At 39.6% G+C, this 18504-nt stretch overlaps 2 protein-coding genes across 5 annotated transcripts; one reads left to right on the forward strand and one right to left on the reverse strand.

Moving 5' to 3' along the window:
- Positions 1-1239: 1239 nt before the first annotated feature.
- On the reverse strand, positions 1240-18461 carry LOC124182585. Of its 4 annotated transcripts, none has more exons than XM_046570040.1 (11): positions 18225-18458; positions 10694-12406; positions 9306-9418; positions 7734-7874; positions 7536-7633; positions 7229-7412; positions 6631-6859; positions 4591-4841; positions 4214-4425; positions 3900-4088; positions 1240-3762 (listed from the first exon to the last, which is right to left on the reverse strand). In XM_046570040.1, the coding sequence occupies exons 2-10, from the start codon at positions 12390-12392 to the stop codon at positions 3941-3943; spliced, it is 3075 nt and encodes a 1024-aa protein (XP_046425996.1). In that variant the 5' UTR covers positions 12393-12406; positions 18225-18458; the 3' UTR covers positions 1240-3762; positions 3900-3940. The 4 variants fall into 4 exon arrangements, with proteins under 4 accessions (XP_046425996.1, XP_046425997.1, XP_046425998.1 ...); XM_046570041.1 differs by lacking the exon at positions 18225-18458 and adding an exon at positions 17992-18146; XM_046570042.1 differs by lacking the exon at positions 18225-18458 and adding an exon at positions 13737-13804.
- On the forward strand, positions 13871-15676 carry LOC124182599. The gene has a single exon (XM_046570084.1). The coding sequence runs from the start codon at positions 14105-14107 to the stop codon at positions 14684-14686; it is 582 nt and encodes a 193-aa protein (XP_046426040.1). The 5' UTR covers positions 13871-14104; the 3' UTR covers positions 14687-15676.
- Positions 18462-18504: the final 43 nt, after the last annotated feature.

Below are 18504 nucleotides of genomic sequence, written 5' to 3' on the forward strand. Positions count from 1 at the left end.
GTTAACTGGAACCCGCATAAAACGTTTCTCTCTCGTTTAGGGGTTGGACGGCTGGTATTCTATAAATGACCTGAAAAATACCTGAACCCAGCTGGCCGAATTTCGAATTATTTTACGGCAAGGGCGGTCCGCTCCTGCCCAACCGAATGCTGGATTTTATTTCTGACGACCATGCAACATCAATAACATGTGCAACATGTGTTCTCAGCAATTGAGATGAATTCAGATTGACAATAAACAGACTGTAATGTACTAATTAAAGCAAAATATTATATTCCCCCTGATATTGCCAGAAACTTATTGCACTTGACCGTTCCGCCTGGTTGCGTGGATCAGGTTTTCCATGTCTTGCCGCATTTTTCCCGCAAGCTATTGTCGCCCAAAGTATTTCGCTCGAGCGTCTCCAAAATACCTATATCTAGGCGGTTATCAGCAATCTGTTATACAGGACCGTCTCGAACCAGCCTGCAGTTATAAAAAGGTCATCGGAAGATCTTGCCTCGATAAGAAGCTTGCCTATTTATTAACCTGGAAGGTAGTAAAAAGGCGTCCGGATGAGCTTGTAATTACCAGATTCATCACACCTACTGCAGATTCAACTTGAAACAATTTTAAGTGAATTCCATATCTATCGCACAGTTATTCGAATAATGCCAACTCATTTAGGGAATTACGAGGTGATCAAACTAGGCAGGCGTAGACATTAGACGGTAATTAATACGCTCGATTCTTATAGCGTTGGCTGACCTCGAAAACTGATTCATGGTGACACTTATCAATAATCAGGTACGGCCGTAGTAATTTTTGCAATCGTGTAAAAGGTTGTTCGTAAATTACGTGACGTATTTAGGAATCCCTTTTCAGCCCAACCCCCTCGTGTAAGCACGTCAGAAAAAAATTTTGAACTTCCCTCTACGCAGTGTGAATCAGTGGTACTCTGAGGATACCGATAGCTTTGTTACAGGCAGACTCTGACGCGCCGTTTCCAATAATATTTGGCAATCACCGTGAACGTTTGTTTTTGTTTACTTATATTTTGATAAATCACGTACAAACATTAAAAACGCCCTACCCCGTACCGTAACAAATAATAAATAAACTGGTTTGACTCTCCCTCTCCCACCCCGCCTCGCCCCTAAATTTGTTACGTAACTTCAATACGGCCCTTAAACAGATTGAACACACACGCAGGCATGCACACACATTCATCTAGCGGATTAAAATTTTGCAGCTATAATGTTGTCTTTTGCATCTCGTTGCACGTTTTATTTGATTACACATTAAAATACAATATTTACCACTATTTGGCATCAAGTTATTGGCTGTGTATAAAAACATTTAACGCTAGGATACAGTGTAACGGTATTTGGATTCGTTCTATCACATTTTGTCCCGTTCGGGAATGGCCCGTCTGTAGTACACAGAATACAGCGCACGTATCGTAACTATATATATGATTGATTAAATAATTGGGGACATTTTTCAGGGTGTCTTTTGGGTGTGTGCCAGAATTATTTGTAGAGTAAGAATTTTGCTCTTTTCCGACAACGGTACAGTGGAATTAAAATAGACCTGTGGGCATTGGGAATTCCACGAATCATCCTGACAATTTTTCTACACAAAAGAATTGATTTTACAGTAAGTGAATTGGACCAATTCCTGAGCGTGTCAATTTCATACTTTTTACTTAACTTTGCAAATTTGTCGCTCTCTCCTCAATCGCCAACGATGTAAAATGTACATTTTTTAAATTTCGCCAATCCCACTGAAGAACTTGACTGTGTTTGATGTTACTGATTCATCTTTTAATGCAATGTAGATCGTTTCGGACATGGCTGCAAATATCAAGGTAACAACCGATTAAAACGAGGGCACAGCGGTCCCATGACACGACAACGACGACCCCGATCCGCGCTGCGAAACTTTGGTACATTTCTTAAAAGAGGAACTTACATTTCGTACTGAAAATAAGTTTTGAAGAATTTACCTGAACAACGTTGAAATGCGTAACATACTTTTTGCGAGTCAACTTATCGGTGATCTTGTTTGTCTGACAGTGCAAACAAGGACAATTGAGTGTGTATGAAAGTGAACAGAGTTGTCAACATAAGGTCATATTTATGCCTAAATTTTCCCGTCATTTGTGATCTCGCAGGAAACACTGACAGATTAGATTTCAGCTGTGAGGGAAAGCGCAAATGTCAATAACCGAACAATGTCCATTAAACCAAGGGCTTGTAAGGCTCTTGCAGGTTTTTCAGTGTTTGGTATGTACAACAATAAACTCTGCGATCGATATTAGTTTTTTGATTTCCGAAAGTCTACTAATAATTTGCAGAAATTCCCATCTGCATATCGTTCGCTGTAATATACAGGTATACATGTATACATAGGTGTGTATTACGTCCGTTCATACGGTAAAATATCTTTGGTTTATCATACCTAATTACAATATTTGGAAAAAAAATTGGAGAAATGATCGTATATCTAGGACACTTCGATTCAAAAATGTGAAAAAGTTCAATTGCTAGAACAGAAAATATTTTTCATCAACGCGTCTGCAGAGCACACGGTGATCAACAGTTTTCGATGCACCTTCGTTATACTGTGGATATTTGGTGAAATGTGCCCGTCCAGGATGGTTGAGATTATGAGCAGTAACCGCTGCAAGTCGATCCCTGGGTCGATGACGAGGGTCCGCTTTGTCACATATAGGTGGTTCACGGTACGTACAGGGTTACACGAATTATCTTAACTGAGATCTCAATAGTTTTCAGTACCCACGAACATAAATTTACAATTCCAAACGTTTTGTTCTGAATCAGGGGGAAAATTAATGATTGGAATAGGAATGAATAAGAATGTTTTCTAATACGAATTTGAGTGGTCTGTAAAAAAATTTTTTATACGGTTGCAAAATGCAGCCGAACGTTGATTACCTAATAACAATTGGTGAATGAGTGAATGTTATAATTGTGCTAATTCGTGTCAGCTAGGAACCAGGTGACATACAGCGGGTATCCGAGTTTCGTTATAACTCTATCGCTACCTTTCAATTTATGTGTTTGAAACGTTGGGTTCTTCAAAAAATGTGCTGCAACACAGTGTGATCATGAATTTGTGAAGCGTGTAAAGAGGAAATCAACTATTTTATGCGAGCACATATATACGTATAGTCAATGTTTAGACAAGGAATCTATAGATCAGGCGCTTTAACCAGGGCCGATTTTCACCACTGTCGTCAACTAGTTTGCCGCATGATTAGGCTGTGGCTAGCCGTAGCATTCATCGTATTTTTCACAGATCTGAACCATATTGATAACTGTAGTAAAGTGGATGTCGCATTTATTAATTATTATTAAATCCCTACTCATTCGGTAATCTCGAATGAAATTTGGTAAGTTATAATTTTAAATTTCTCGTATTTTCCGACTGACTAGCATGATTGATAAGTTCAGAAGTTTTATCGAGAATTTTTGGTTTTGAAAAATAAAGTGATTAATGATTTAGGTTAGATTTTTTGATTGAATATGTACACGCGTACAGGCGTTCATTAACGGACCAGAAGTTACGGAAAACTAAGAATCTTAAAGCAATTTTCCATATCGTTCCCAATAACGCATTAATGATAGGATTAGCCGAGAAAGAAAGTATAAGTGTTTCACACAAAATAGATATTATTTTTACAGCTAATTTTGCCCCTCAATGTTGCTTCGAACGACGTGTAGCCGGTAAATTCTTAAAGTGTCCGCAGGCTGCAGACTATTCAAAGAAAATCAAAGAATGTCAAATTCATAGAATTTCACGTCAAACTCAGAATTTTTCTGTTAATTTACAGACAACAATCTTATGAAAAGTACTACAGAATGGATTGAACCCGCTTGAAAACAACAGATTACCTTGAGATTAGTAATTGTTTTAGAACAATGTGTCCGTATCGTTAACTGTGACAACTTTGATTGACTATCATTTTTTTTTCACCAGTCATGTTAGGCAATGGATTCTCTGATTCACAGAGATGGCGTGCTGGCTGTTGAACCTTTTCCAATTCCCCAACAAACGATTCCAACCTGCATTCCAGTTCAGACCTAAGCAGAGTAAGGGCAAAAAATTTACATTGACCACCATCGTGAAGGGTAGATTATACAGTCTGTGATAAGGAATTCCTAATCTATGATACAGAAATTAGTAGGTTTTAACAGAAAATGATTACTTTTCCTCCCTCAACTCTTGTATGCACGTATCATTATCCAGCTGTATAATTCGGAGAACTTTCAAAAGTTTAGTGACAAGATTGTCAACATCAATCACTTGATCGACAAGAGAAATAGCTGGACAATAATCTGTAAGAGGTCCTGGATTATCAGTGATGCCAGTCTCGGATTCGCTCAAGGATTCGCATTCATCATGTTCTTCAACTTCCACCTAATTCCACATTGATGCAAATCAAAACGTGACCAATAATTAATACTTAACATACATAACACTGTCAAGTATTTTATTATAAGGAATTGCAACGACTGTTTGTAATTTAATAATAAAAAAAAATCGATTGTCCAACCAATTTTACATAATTCTCTTACTATCTACCTTACGGCGATGCAGAATAGCCTGTGTGAGGTTTGAGAGGCTAGTGGATTCATCAGCAAATCGACCCTGCTTAGAACTCTCTTCAAGCCCATTTTCCGTGGAACCCAGTGTTCTGCGAAGCGAGTCGCTGCTCGATACCATATTGTGGGTGTAAGTATCTGGCAAAGGAACATCCTCCAAGACACTTTCCATCATTAGACATGGTTCTGTCTCGAAATCCAACAGGTCGGATGACGAGTCTAAGCTTATTTCTGTCAATAATGCAGAAAATTGGATATCAGCAGCAGCTATGACATGTGTAAGGAATAACTGTTTAGAGAAGGCATAATGTACAGTTGATGCGAAATCATTTTCACGTGGCAAGGTAGCTGTGGGTTACCTACACTATGTTATTGGTATACATTGGAAACAAAAATTGACAATTTCGGATGACCAGACACCATATACCTGAAAAAAGCTACTCAAACGATGAGACTGGTCATTAATCTACAGAGCATGCAGATTTTCCGGTCTGAGAAATACAATACACATGAGGCGTACCATGCCGTTTCAACCGATGTTGGACCGTCACCCATTTGATTTAAACATTGATTTTTTACATTTCAGTACGACTCTACCGAAGATACGACGTTTTTCAAATTTTTCAATGCATCCTTCAGTAAGAAATGGATTCTTTTCATTTTTACATTCTTTGTAGTCTGGGCTCAATGTTCCTGAAATCTAGGGACCTACAGAACTTGTCACTCGATCGTATACTGGCCTTCTGGCGGAGGATGATGTGTGATATTAACTAAAGCCGGTCAATAACCGAGGGGTGGTACAATAGGTCCTACCTGACAATGAATGCCGTGATATTAGTTATATCATAACAAATTAGATACCTATACAGTTGCACCTGTGAATGACTATTCCAGTGAAAGTATCAAGCTTACACTATTTGAAAATGCAATTTTCTTGAAAAAAAAAAGGAATATATTATATTCTGCCTCTAATAATGTAACTCTGAATTTTTTTTTAAAATAGCCCAAGCATGAATTTTGAGATCTTGTCGGAAGCAGTGATTCTGGTCGCACCAAATATATGAGCATTTACAATTGTAAAAATTGATAAAATTCGGTGACATTGTTATGTTTGCAATCTTCACTTTGCAGGCTTTGTAGTCAGTTTGGAAGAAAAATTCTGGACTTGAAAAATCAGTAGTCTAGAAGTAATAACTGACAGAAAACTGTGATCAACTCCAGAACTTATAATTAATCGAGAACATTTTTATTACTTTACTTTCGATACACTGTGTTTTCTAAATTCCGTTGAAGCAGAGTATGACCTACGATTAGTGATAACTTTGCCATGTTCACCACGGTTGATACAAATGAGAATTTTGGATTCCTGGGATAGACTTCGCCGTGTCAAATCGTTCCAGGAATGATCTCGTATATTTATATTGTCACACCTAGGGTTGTCGGTTTTCTGGATTACTAATTTCCCGAACCTAGAATTTTTCCTCACAACTGACTGGAAGGTGTGGATTGCGTACGATTTAATAACCATTTCGTCAAATTTTGACAATCGTAAATGACTATATCTTCAGTGAGATGAGAATCACCACTTCTGACAAGGTGTTGAACTCGTTCTCAGCTGTAAAGAATTCATTGATGAAAAAAAAAATGTAAATTCTGTTATCAGTGGTGAAATATAAATTTATACTGTTTTGTAAAAAAAGGGCATTTTTAACAGTAGATAACTTTTGTTTTTCACACACAGCAAAATAGTAATTCCAAGGCGCAACTTTATTGTCCTGCAAGTTTTTATGATACTCAGTCAAGATTGCCAGGTGCAATCTAGTTTTCGATGCAGGACCATGCAAAGATCGAAAAGATGATGAAAGAAAAATACTTCTTGCTCTAGGATGATTTGATAGTGGATTCTCATTTTGAGTAATACTACAACATAAAACACAAAGTCCAAATCTAACGTGATTAGAATCAAACATTGGTTGAAACAGCTTGGAATGCCCCATATGCGTCTGGTAAAATCACTTACCCTTGTGCAATTGCTTCAAAGCGGGTTCAATAAATGCAGGTTTTCTATCCGCAGGTTTTCCAACAAACGGATGTGTTGCTGCATTTCTGATAGCACCAATAACCGCTGATACAAAGGAACCTCTCTTTGGACTTGGCGTGAACTCTTTGAGACTTTGCCTAGAGCTAACAGGGCTTGACTCGACACTGCTGTTACTACAACTGTATGCTTCGTTAATATATATGACATCCTGAAAATTAATCCATACGGTGTGGTTTCGTAAAATGCAACCTTGATTTACATCTAGCACATAAAAATCAGTTTTCGAATCACCTACTTGTTGCTTATTGAGTTCTTGATGAAATTGCAAACAAATTGAGAAACTGCTGTGATATTTTTGTTACGTACCCAATGACTTTTTGGTTACAACTGATAATATTCAGAGATGGAAGCGGCATTATTTCGAACAAAGTGACTGGAAATATGCAAGAGTACAGAAAAGCTGCTGACGACTATGGGCGATCCAGAAGAAATGTAAGAATCGTGTTGTAAAATACTGTGCGTAGCATATGGCGTAATGTTACTCCATGCGAGTTTATTGTTTGTGATCAACCACTACCTCAAGATCCTTTTCAGAAATATTGTATGAAGTAACAAGTTGATCCACCAAAGCCTCCAGCCTCGTTCCCAATCCGGACAAGGCCACAGCCGCTCCGGATACCGCCGCTCCCTGACTCAAGAGCAAATCTCTGCTCCGTCTCTCCACAGCATTTAATTTTAGATTCATCAACAAGTTTTCTTGCCTGTCGAATATTGTCAACAATTCAAATAAGACTGGAGGGATGGATAATGAAAGGGTTGAAACATATTAACAACAAAATGCATTCAACGTGTAGACTTTCATAGTTCAATGGTGATTTAAATACCTTCGTTGCTCGCTGATGCGTACCAGATGTTTACATTCTTCGATCTGCCTTCCTAGCTCAGAGTTGCTTCGTTTGACCAATTCGTCCTTCTTTTTTATCTAGACACGTAAAAAAAATTATCAACCATCACATTGTGAGCATTATAAATAAATTGCAAGGGTGACGAAGTTTAGTGATGTATTAAACAAGATACAGCACCTCAGCTTCTGCATCTTTAAGCGCCTCAGCCAGTGTAGCCTTCTCTTCCTGAAGAAAATCTTGCATTTCTATCGATTCTGCTTCCAACTCTTGGTGCTGTTGCAGCAATGTTTTTTGCACAACCATGCTTTTTTCCAAATCCTTCGAAATTAATAAATAACATAACTAGAATATGATTGATGAAAACGAGATGCCCGGATGATGTTGAGGTTAGTATTGTTGGCGCAATGATGCATCTTAACGAAAAATAATTTTTTATACAACTTGAGGATTCTCTGAGACTTATTAAACCGTAATGAAGCATACCGTGCTCATTAGTGTGGTCGTTATTTGGAGTCAAAATTAATTTTACCCCTTCCGCCCCCCAAATCGGTTCGAAATACGTAAAAAGTAACGCTGTAATTTTTTAAGATTTTTAAAAGAACACTTAACCCTTGACCTCAGGGGTTGAAGTTTTCCATTTAAAACACATGGGGTTTTCCTGCGTTTGGAGTCACTATTTTACTGTGGGCCTTAATATGTTTGTAAAATCCTGAAATTTTCAGAAATTAGTTTACAAGCATGCTGCTACATGGAAAAAATTTCCGAAACCCCTACCCTCAAAATGTTGTATAATATTACCATAATAATAATAATTGAAAAAAAATAAAAAAAATTTTCTCAATTTTTTTCTTAATTATCTTCCTCGTTTTTTTTTTTATAAATGTATTTAAAATAGAATAATTTTCTACACGAGTTACAAATTCTTAAGTATTGTCTGCTTTTTTGCATCTGGATGATTTTTTCGATATTCGCTTACCCATTCGCGAGCAGTCCTTGTCCTTCTCGCTCGACCACGATGCGACGCCGGAGGCATTCGTATTGTTTTTTCGCCGGTTTTTACTCACGGTGCAATCTCATTATCGGTCGGAAAATAATTCATATTCTCGCTGCTCTATAATTCACTCAATTATACAATATTTTGGTGCTATCTCAATTGATAGAGCTCTTGTATATTTGGCTTTCGAAATCGCACTATCGTGAGCACGATAGTTAGCACTATTTTAAATACATTTGTAAAAAAAAAACGAGGAAGCAAATTAATAAAAAAAATTGAGAAATTTTTTTTTTTTTAATTATTATTATTATGATAATGTTATACAACATTTTGAGGGTAGGAGTTTCGGAAATTTTTTCCATGTAGCTACATGCTTGTAAACTAATTTATGAAAATTTCAGGATATTACAAACATATTAAGGCCCACAGTAAAATAGTGACTCCAAACGCAGGTAAACCCCATGTTGTTTTAAATAGAAAACTTCAACCCGTGTGGTCAAGGGTTAAGCGTTCTTTTAAAAATCTTAAAAAATTACAGCGTTACTTTTTACGTATTTCGAACCGATTTGGGGGGCGGAAGGGGTAAAATTAATTTTGACCCCAAATAACGACCACCCTAGTGCTCATACTTTGACAAGCCAACTTGTTCAAAACCATTCTAAAATTACAAGGTAATGATTTTTCTTCTGATGTTTTATTACGTCAATGTTACTAACTTAAACCGGATACTCGGGATATTCTTTGTACCTACTGACCCTATTCAACATACGGCAAAGGGATTGTAGGTCCTCGATCTCAATTTGCTGATTAGCGACGACTTGCCCCGATGATTGTATATGGGATTCCAGTTCCAGGAAGCTGTCCCCTTCTTAAATTGTACAACATAAATAGGTCATTATTATTGCCTTTGATATTGCATTAATGTATGGGGCAATGCGTTTCAACTTTTTGAGGCTGCTTCACGCAACTAACGCTGTACTGCAACTATATTAGCATTTGACATTTCTCGTGCGCTGCTTCTATATTCTATTATAAGGTATATACCACCAGAATATTAAGAGTTGTGTGAAAAATTATCAGAGTAAAGTATACATACATCCTGCGACCTATGGATACTCGATTACTTTTCATTACGCGATATCAAACTATAACTATCTGTTGTGTAAATATTATTCTTGGATATGAAGGTCATAAACAAAAAACACTATTTTTGTGTTAACGTTTCAGTCCGGATGGGGGCCCTCCTCAGAACAATTTATATCAGAACATCTGTCATGAACAGAAAAATTTTTATAATGTACACCAGTTAGTTATCACAAAATTATATGTGAAAGGTTTATGTGATAAGTAGGATTGTTTGTGCTCATATAAGAGGGATTACCTGATGATGAACTGGCACTTACAATTTACGAGGAAAAAGAACGAACTAGTAGTAGTAATGAATGCACGTTAGAATAATCGAATAAACTCAAAATGTTCATTTTTAAAAAACACACAACGACTGCAATGCGAAACTCCGCGAAAATATAAGTATCTGTCTAGTCGCCACTTAAACTCAGAATACATGTTTTACCATTTTTTGACAGATTTTCTTAAACTTAATCTTGATGATGGAAATAAAAAAAAATTCTTATTGATACATTAAAATTTGCACATATTTTACTCAAATGATTCTTTTTCGTACGATGATTGCAGCCAGAAGCGTTAATGGCTTACGTCCAATTTCAGGAAACAATGTTCCCAAAACTTGAACAGATTTCTTGAAATACAAATACAAGATTAAGGGCCATGTTCATTGTTCACTTCAAGGAACAGCCATTGCAAAGTAAAACATTATCAAGCTCAGAAGAAACTGTGAGAAAATTTAAATAGCAATGGCACGTGAGCCTCTGTGATACGTATCGTTGATGGAAGACAATCTTTAGTCGACGAACGTATGTACAGATCCCTGGATTGGTTCTGACACATTCAATGCCACCAATGTATTCTGCTGTCACTTATTCAACATGTAAACCACATGCCACCGGTGTCGCTTTGAACATGCCAGAAGCAATCTGTGGTTCTGTACAATCAGCTTAGAACCAGACTTACCATAAACAAACGGATAAATAAAAATCATGAAAAATATCAAATAAACTGGTACCTGTATGTTCTGATTGAGGGGTACCGAGCATGGCCAAAACCCTCTGAGCGTTCCTATCCAGTTCTCGGCGAGCAAACGCGTGATCAGCTTTTTCCTCTTCCAATACCCGTCGGACTTGGGCAAGCTCTATCTTTAATTTCTCATTTTCTAGCTGAGAGGATGCAGCCACTTCTGTGACTCGTTCAACTTCGGTTTGCATCAATTTTGTGTCTTTCCAGGAGCCTTCGGTCTGACAACTTCTATCCGATCTATCCACTCTGGCAGGATCTGGCATAGTGGCGACAAGTCCGGCAAAGACATTGTCCATGTCTGCTCTGGTCAGGCCAGTCTGCACACTAATTTCGTGATAAATGCGCGTTTTCTCTGCGGGTTTTATCCTTGCGTAAGAAGGTAGAGATTTGTAAGGCGTTGCGTCTCTCATGGGAACCGATTTTTTACCATTCATTCTATTCAGGCTAGCATCTCTGCTACCTGATCGACTTCTAGCCGCTTTCTCGTTTGACTTAGGAACTGCAAATTTACTTCTATTTCTTCTAGGCAACGTGGCATATGTATCCAACGCTTTGTTATCTAAACTAGTGGCGATTTTGTCCTTGCGAACGGTTTGAGGCTCCATGCACGTTGCGAAATTTGCCCGTGGAGTGCTCGGAAGTTTTTTACCTTCGTCCAAAGGAGTGGATCCGGGAGTTCGCCCCCTGCCACTAGATCCCCCTCTGGATCTGGTGCCCCGTCCTCTTTGTGCCAAATCTTTATTAATTTCTGTCGTCAGCGCTGATGGCAGGGATTCGGGGATCGCTCTTGTGCGAGTTCGATGAAAGCCAGGCGTAGCACTTGGTCGTTGTGTAGCAGCCTGACGACACGTGCCATTTATCGGAGTAATTTCCTTGGCTGTATCTTTAAGGGAGGAGTGTTTTGTTTCTTTCGAGCGACCTCTGTCCCTGGATCCCGGCTGGAGTTTTGACGGAACGGTTCGTGGTGCAACAACTCGTGTTTTAGACCTAGGAGAAGCCACTGCTGGATTAGTCGAGGCGCTGGGCTTGACACGGGATGGTTTTTGAGGCTCGGCAACACCGAGCTTCTTCTTATTTGTGGCTGACGCTATGACGGTTCGTTTTCCATTTGCCCTCGTACCTCTGGCAGATATGCTTCCAGCTATGGAGGAACTTTCGCTGCCACCTTCGCTGGTACCTTCTCCCCCGGTGTTAAGCCGCAAGTCGTCTGGGAGCGTGGCACAGGGATCTTCGTAGACAGAGCAGCAGCTAACGAGACTCGAATCACACGACGCTTCGTCCAATCCCCCACAGCTACTTCCATAGTCTACACTATTTCTACTACGAACTCTCAATACTTCCGTCGCACATCCTTCGACTCCACTATCACTCCCATCTTTACTGTCTTTGCTCTCCCCTGGAAATTCTTTAACCTCGGTACCTGCAGTCATTGTCAGCGATTCCTCCCCGTCGCACGTCGAATCACGAACTACATGTATTACAGTGATATTGAGATCGCTGTTCATGGTTTCGTCAGCATCGTCGCCGTCACCCAACAGCCTTGTATCTGTTGGAGATGCAAGGTCCTCAGGTACTCCAGAGTCTTGCCTGGCAACAGTTTGCGTGAAAGGAGCGACGAGGGCGTCAATTTCGTTAGACAGTTCCATTGTGATATTCCAATGAACCAATTGGATGTATCGTTTATGCATTGCACGACGTCATCCTGCCAACAAGAGTAATCATAATGGCAGGTGAGTATATACATTTTGTGTAGTTTTGTGATCAGTATTTCACAATGACAACTATACGCGGTTGGCTGACAGTGCAGCATTAGCGAATACTCTGGATGAAATATGATCGTGATATTTTTCGCGTTTGAGTGTCAGTGTTAAATTACTGTGACTACGATCATGCTGCTGCAGTAATTCTCGAAGGTCGCAAACGCAAATACCTATAGATATATGCCAACGTGATACGTTCCTATACAAGTGGCAATCATCGATTACCCGCAGTTGGTACAAAATACGGCCGTATTATCGCGTCTAAATGGAATTGGACATGAATTCACAAATATACCGTAGGTCATATGAGGAAACGATGAGGGACGTCTCAATGCAGAATTACCGCTATCTCGACAATAATTCCTCGATATCACACACGCGGAGACGTCGGGTTCGCTGCCACGGAAACTTTTCCCCTCTAGAAAAACTATAGTGGAACAGTAGAAGGGAAAACTATAATATATCTATACGATTCGATGCGCACTATTAGCGGGTCAATGCCTTGATGAGTAAAGCCACTATTACGCACGGCTACTTCTGTGTATGTACAGTAAATCCCAGTGTACTATTCTGGTTTTTCCTGAAAATTGTGCGCACCATTTGTGGAGAAGCGAAAAGTTTAAGGTACTGCAACACAGAGTTATCTGAGCAAATTAAAAAAAAATGGTGTCATCAATTATACAAATTATAGTATATATGTATGAAAGACGATAGTTACGTGTAAATAGGTATGTATACAAACGTATAATGTCTGTAGGTGACGAACACTTGTCCAACTGACACACCGATTTAAATCCGTCGCCCGCATAACTGCTTCTCTCTCGCTGAAGGACTATTATGCGTTCAGCGACGGATAAATGACATTGCAAATATAGATCACTGATATTGTATAACTATTATTATACATATATCAGTGAGATAGATCATCGACGCAGGTATGTGCAGGTTGTTTTTTCTATATACTCATAGCCATCGCAAGGGCCCTTAGGTAAATTGAAATTTTCAATTTCACACTGAAAAGATTGGGCGTGACTCGTCTTGATGCACTGATCGTGAAGTATGGGGGAATTAACACGACATTCTCATAGGTACCAAATTATATTCTATATCACGTCGGCAATTCTCGTAATAACGTACGGTGCAACTGAACCGAATGGACGAACCATGTGTACCTATTATACGTGGCTGTACATACGCGACAAAGTAATTACATAGCTACCTGCTCGTCGACACTCGGCCATCGCTGTTATACATAATCTTTGTGTTACTAACTTGTTTACCACATACAAGCACAGAGTTAACCCGGGGAATAACCAGCCTGATTCGTCGTATTCACTCGTAGACATCTGACCTCCGACAATCGGCTGTTCCAGGCGATATAGTCGCACGCCACGCAGAGATTTAAAACTATTGGCAAACGAGCCGTGTAACTGTGCACGTCGAGTAAACAACTATCGATATCGCCAATCTGTGAGGTAGGCAGACGCACGCTTGCATATACATGCGATGTAAATATAACGTTGGTAGATGACAGCGTGGTCCAAGTATTACCGAAGGAGAAAAATGTACGCAACTGGCAATAAACGAATGCCGAGGACGAGAAATTGAAGAAGATTGTGATAATATAAAACTGCTCGACAATGACGATTACGACTGATACGAAAATGACGATGGAAAAAGCGAAAGAGTTGAAAGGTGACGGTCTCAGGGTCAAGTTGGAATCCAATGACTTTAAATTAAACGTACGCGGCGATGGATGTCAGGTGACGGTGGCCAAAAATTGCGGTAGTATCCGCATTGTCGGTGACGGTTGTTCGGTGAAAGTGAATTTCAACGGCGGTGCAATAAAATACGAAGGCGACGGCGGACGGATATTTCTTGGAACGGGCTCGAATATGGAGTCGGTAAGCTACGTAGGCAACGGCGGTAGAATAATTAGTGGCAACAGAGGAAACAACAGGAGAAAAGAGAAGTTGGTAGAAGCAGATGTAGGCGGCGGGAAGAGCGATGGTAAAGGGTGTGCCCTATCGCACACAGATACGGAGCTGGAGAACACAAGCAACGAGAAGAAAGAGAGAAATGGCAAAACGTTTTCGAATGCTCAGGAAAAAAGGTGGGAAAGATATTCTCGACAGTGCATGAAGAACTCGGTGGCAAAAACTTTCACCACTAATCAGAAAATCCCCGTAATTGTTAACGAGAACTTCGTTTATAGACATTGATCATTTTTCAAAGCTCCAAATCCTCCTCCCCGGCGTTGGCTGTCAAGTCTTCTAAAATGCAGGTTTAGGAAGTTTTAGGGTCGCAAATTTTTAGCAGAGTCTTACGTACACTACGGGCAAAGGTGAAAGGGTGGGTGAAGCTTTGTTGAGAAAACGTTGGGTGATCGAGTTTACGGACTGGTTAACACGGCTCGGGCAAAAATCTATCTGCCAGTACCACAATATCATCGATGAGTCAGCCGCGCAAACTAACGATAAATATTAAAAGGTACAATAGTACGATAAATACACCAGTGAATCAACGCCTGAGAAAACCACCGGTAAATGAACAACTGTGTTAAAACCACTATGTATAGCAATCACCCCACTCACTGCCTCGAAGCCGAGTATATCATATTCGCGCGCGCGCGCGTGTGTGTGTGTGTGTGTGTCAATGTAGCATTTTTTTTCCTTTACTAATAAACAATAATACATATTTCATATCAGGAAGAAAAAGATGAAAGAGGAGAATGACGAAGTATCATAGGTGTAGATATTTGTGTCTCGAACTGTTGGTGATTATTTGATAGATTAAGAAATTGAAAAGAAGACCGATCCTTCAATTCTGAGTGTGAGGGTATTTATGTAATACTAAAGTCCATGAAATTCGGCATACCTACACATAATTTATACCCATGAATGCCAAAGTTGAGGCCAATTTGAAAGAAACCAAATGTGTCTGAGCTCGATAAGTGCTGGTTACTATAGTTAGTTAATATTCTGCGTACAAATTTAATTTTTATAGATGTTTGTAATTGCACACATACTTATTATCCGACATTGAACGCGACTTTGCCTTCGTGACGAGTCAAGACGAGGATACAAACGTGACGCAGGCGAGATGACGAATCGTTAATTTATACCTATGCTTGCAGAGAAGATCGGTGAATTTGTACTCGCATTCCCAAAAGGTCGTATAGTTTTAAATAAAGTGTAATTTTTAAGCAGAAATTTATGGCTTCAACTATGGTTTTTGACATCGTTTATTTGCATTTAATTGATATATGATACAGTCAAGTGTATTACAACATCTGTAGAGTAAAAACCTGAATTACCAATAGCATGTTTTACGGATAAAGTAAGATTACTACGCATTGTCTATGCACTGACTTTTACTTTGCACATGACAGATTGAGATATAAGTCCCTTTTTGATTACACACGAGTCCTTGTGCGAGAAAAAACAGGCGATAGAGATTTGGTCCTAATTGCGTCAATAGCTGCATTTCTACCACGTGGTGCTAGCTTACTATACGACAGTAATTTCGTAATAAGCATGCGAATCAAACCACAAAACATACAGCGTCAAAAATTTCGTCGCCCATTCTGTTTGTTGGTTGATTAATTGAACAAAAAATATCGAGAAGATTCATCTTGGCCGTGGAATAATTATCGAAACGCCTAAACCCATCTTCCGGGGCAAGTAACTGCATACGTAATCGTGTTATGGAACAATGCTCGTGCTGGCCGTAGCGGATTCCAATCGCAAAGGGCACTTGAAAATATTAAGAGGATCTAATTTTCGTTCTCCGACTGGCAGTGAAAGAATCGTACGGTGTACCAAGATGTGTAGAATAGTAAAAAAAAAAGTCAAATCATATCAAGAAAGGTCCACGTGTACAATTTCTAATAAATAATTATAGAGTAAGAAGTAATTCTGCCACCTTAGTCGAACGCGCAGAAAATTGAAAATTGAAACAGAATTTCGCAAAGTAAACGAGGGATGGAGCGCAACTACAATCATATTAACAAGAAATCGGGTAGATAAATATAACCTGTACACATAGGTATGTGGCACCGGCAGGCCCCACCTCTCGTCTCGGACTGTAGCAGACGAGCGTGCGACATTCTTCTGGAGAGCATTTACCAGTTAAAATGACCTGCACACGCAAATCAAATCGTACTATTCCGCCTCGATTAGCGGATCATTAATGAGGTTGGCCACACTAGCATCTAACCAATCGTAGCCGCGCATCGAGGAGATGCGGCGTGTGCTGTTCGAGAGGCGTAAGTTAGACGCTGCTAGTGCTGCCAACCTTATTTCCGACCCGACTTTACTCAAGTGTGTGCATGGCGCATGTTGTACGGTATACTTGTATGGCTTCATTCGGCCTCAAATATATTTATATTGCCGTACAACAGATGTTAACAGGGTTTCAAACCCTAATGACGAAAGTGGTATAGATAAAAATGAAACAAACCTCTTACCCTTATCGCACAAGAAACAGAACCACACTAACAATAAATATACACAACACAAACGTGTGTACACATGCATATGCGTAGGTGGCGGAACCGAGCAGAAGGGAGAAATATTGGCCTCCTAATCATACCGTATGATAACGTATAAATTTATACGCTTGCGCAGGCCCAACTTTCCTGATGGTGTGAATAATAATACGCACGTGGCGTCGGTTGGACGTCAAAGCAATTCGTCGAACAAAAATGATCTATAATCCGTGTAAGAAGGAACAGGAACGATCTGCAGGGGACCATAGGCATGTACACGGTTCATATAATTATATAACCATGCCGTCAAGTTTAATAAGACTTGCCAGCCAGAGGCTTGCCTCGACCCTACACTGCGGTTTTGTTTGGCGAATATGTCATCTATTCGATATAAACAACGAAGAACTCGTACCGTTGTGCGGCTTTCAGTTGGGACCGAATCACAAAGAATCGAAAAATTCATTCCAACAATGTCCACCAATGACTTCCCTATTACAACACATACCTTATATGTAATTAAAATACTTTTAATTCGGTTTATAAAACTCTTATCTGTGTCACGCAGATTTGTGAATGATAGCTGTGCAACAGACCACTCGTCCGTATAGGTATGTATATGCCATACGTGTGCGTATTATATGGTATGTCACGGAACACTATGGAGATGAACAGCGTCATTCACGCACGCACGCACACCTTCGCAGCTGCGCAGCCCCAGGGGCGACCAAACTGGCGACTTGCGACTTGCGATAACATTCTTTGGAATCACGGATTTGACATATTCACTTGCCAATTTATGTACATCACAACTGTTAACAATGTTTTCATATAAACTCGTTAAGAAACATTGCCATACTACTGTCTTCTTTGACAAGGGATATGAAACGATTTTTTATTTAGCAGTTATGATTACACTTGACGCGACAAGGAACAATAATGGAGAACTGTGGTAGTAGTACGTACGTACGAGAAACATTGGCACTTTGATTCGAAGGTAAATATTTATATATTAATATACGGAGGATAAAGATAACTTACTGACAGTGACCGATGAAAATCCAGTTCATTAATTTCAGAAAACAAAAGGATCAGAATGGATCTGAATATACCCGAAATGATGAAAATCGCGCGACACTTGTGCATCCACGGATGCTACATTCTTACTCATATGCATACGTACATACATTGTATGTTGTCCACATGTATAACGTCACATAGCAGAAATATTGTATGTACATACGATCGATCGGCTTCGCAAAATTCTCTCTTACCTTAATTAATAGCGACTACCCGTCCGCGATGCGATTAACGTACAATGCAACTCCAGCGATTTTCCATGTTAGATTAAGCGCAATTGCAAATCGAAGCACGACACGAACACATTTCGGAAAATAAAAAATTCGAACTCAGCAATTCTCCGGATCCTTGCTAACGTGAATATTCCCGTAAGTACACCGACCGCCGTACCGTATGAAACGCAAATTACGCCCGACTCGGCACAACCAGCGACGTCTACTGGACAAAAAATCGCGTCAAATCCGCCCGGTGAAC

The sequence above is a fragment of the Neodiprion fabricii genome, chromosome 5, assembly GCF_021155785.1.
Source record: "Neodiprion fabricii isolate iyNeoFabr1 chromosome 5, iyNeoFabr1.1, whole genome shotgun sequence".
Lineage (NCBI taxonomy): Eukaryota > Metazoa > Arthropoda > Insecta > Hymenoptera > Diprionidae > Neodiprion > Neodiprion fabricii.

Excerpts from the sequence above, each read along its gene's own strand:
- LOC124182585 (XM_046570040.1), bottom strand. The coding sequence starts at position 12,392 with ATGCATAAACGATACATCCAATTGGTTCATTGGAATATCACAATGGAA. Across the intron at positions 9,419-10,693 it reads CCCTCAATCAGAACATACAG|AAGGGGACAGCTTCCTGGAA; the intron begins GTACCAGTTTAT and ends GTACAATTTAAG. Across the intron at positions 4,089-4,213 it reads CAAGAGTTGAGGGAGGAAAA|GTCTGAACTGGAATGCAGGT; the intron begins GTAATCATTTTC and ends TACTCTGCTTAG.
- LOC124182599 (XM_046570084.1), top strand. The coding sequence starts at position 14,105 with ATGACGATTACGACTGATACGAAAATGACGATGGAAAAAGCGAAAGAG.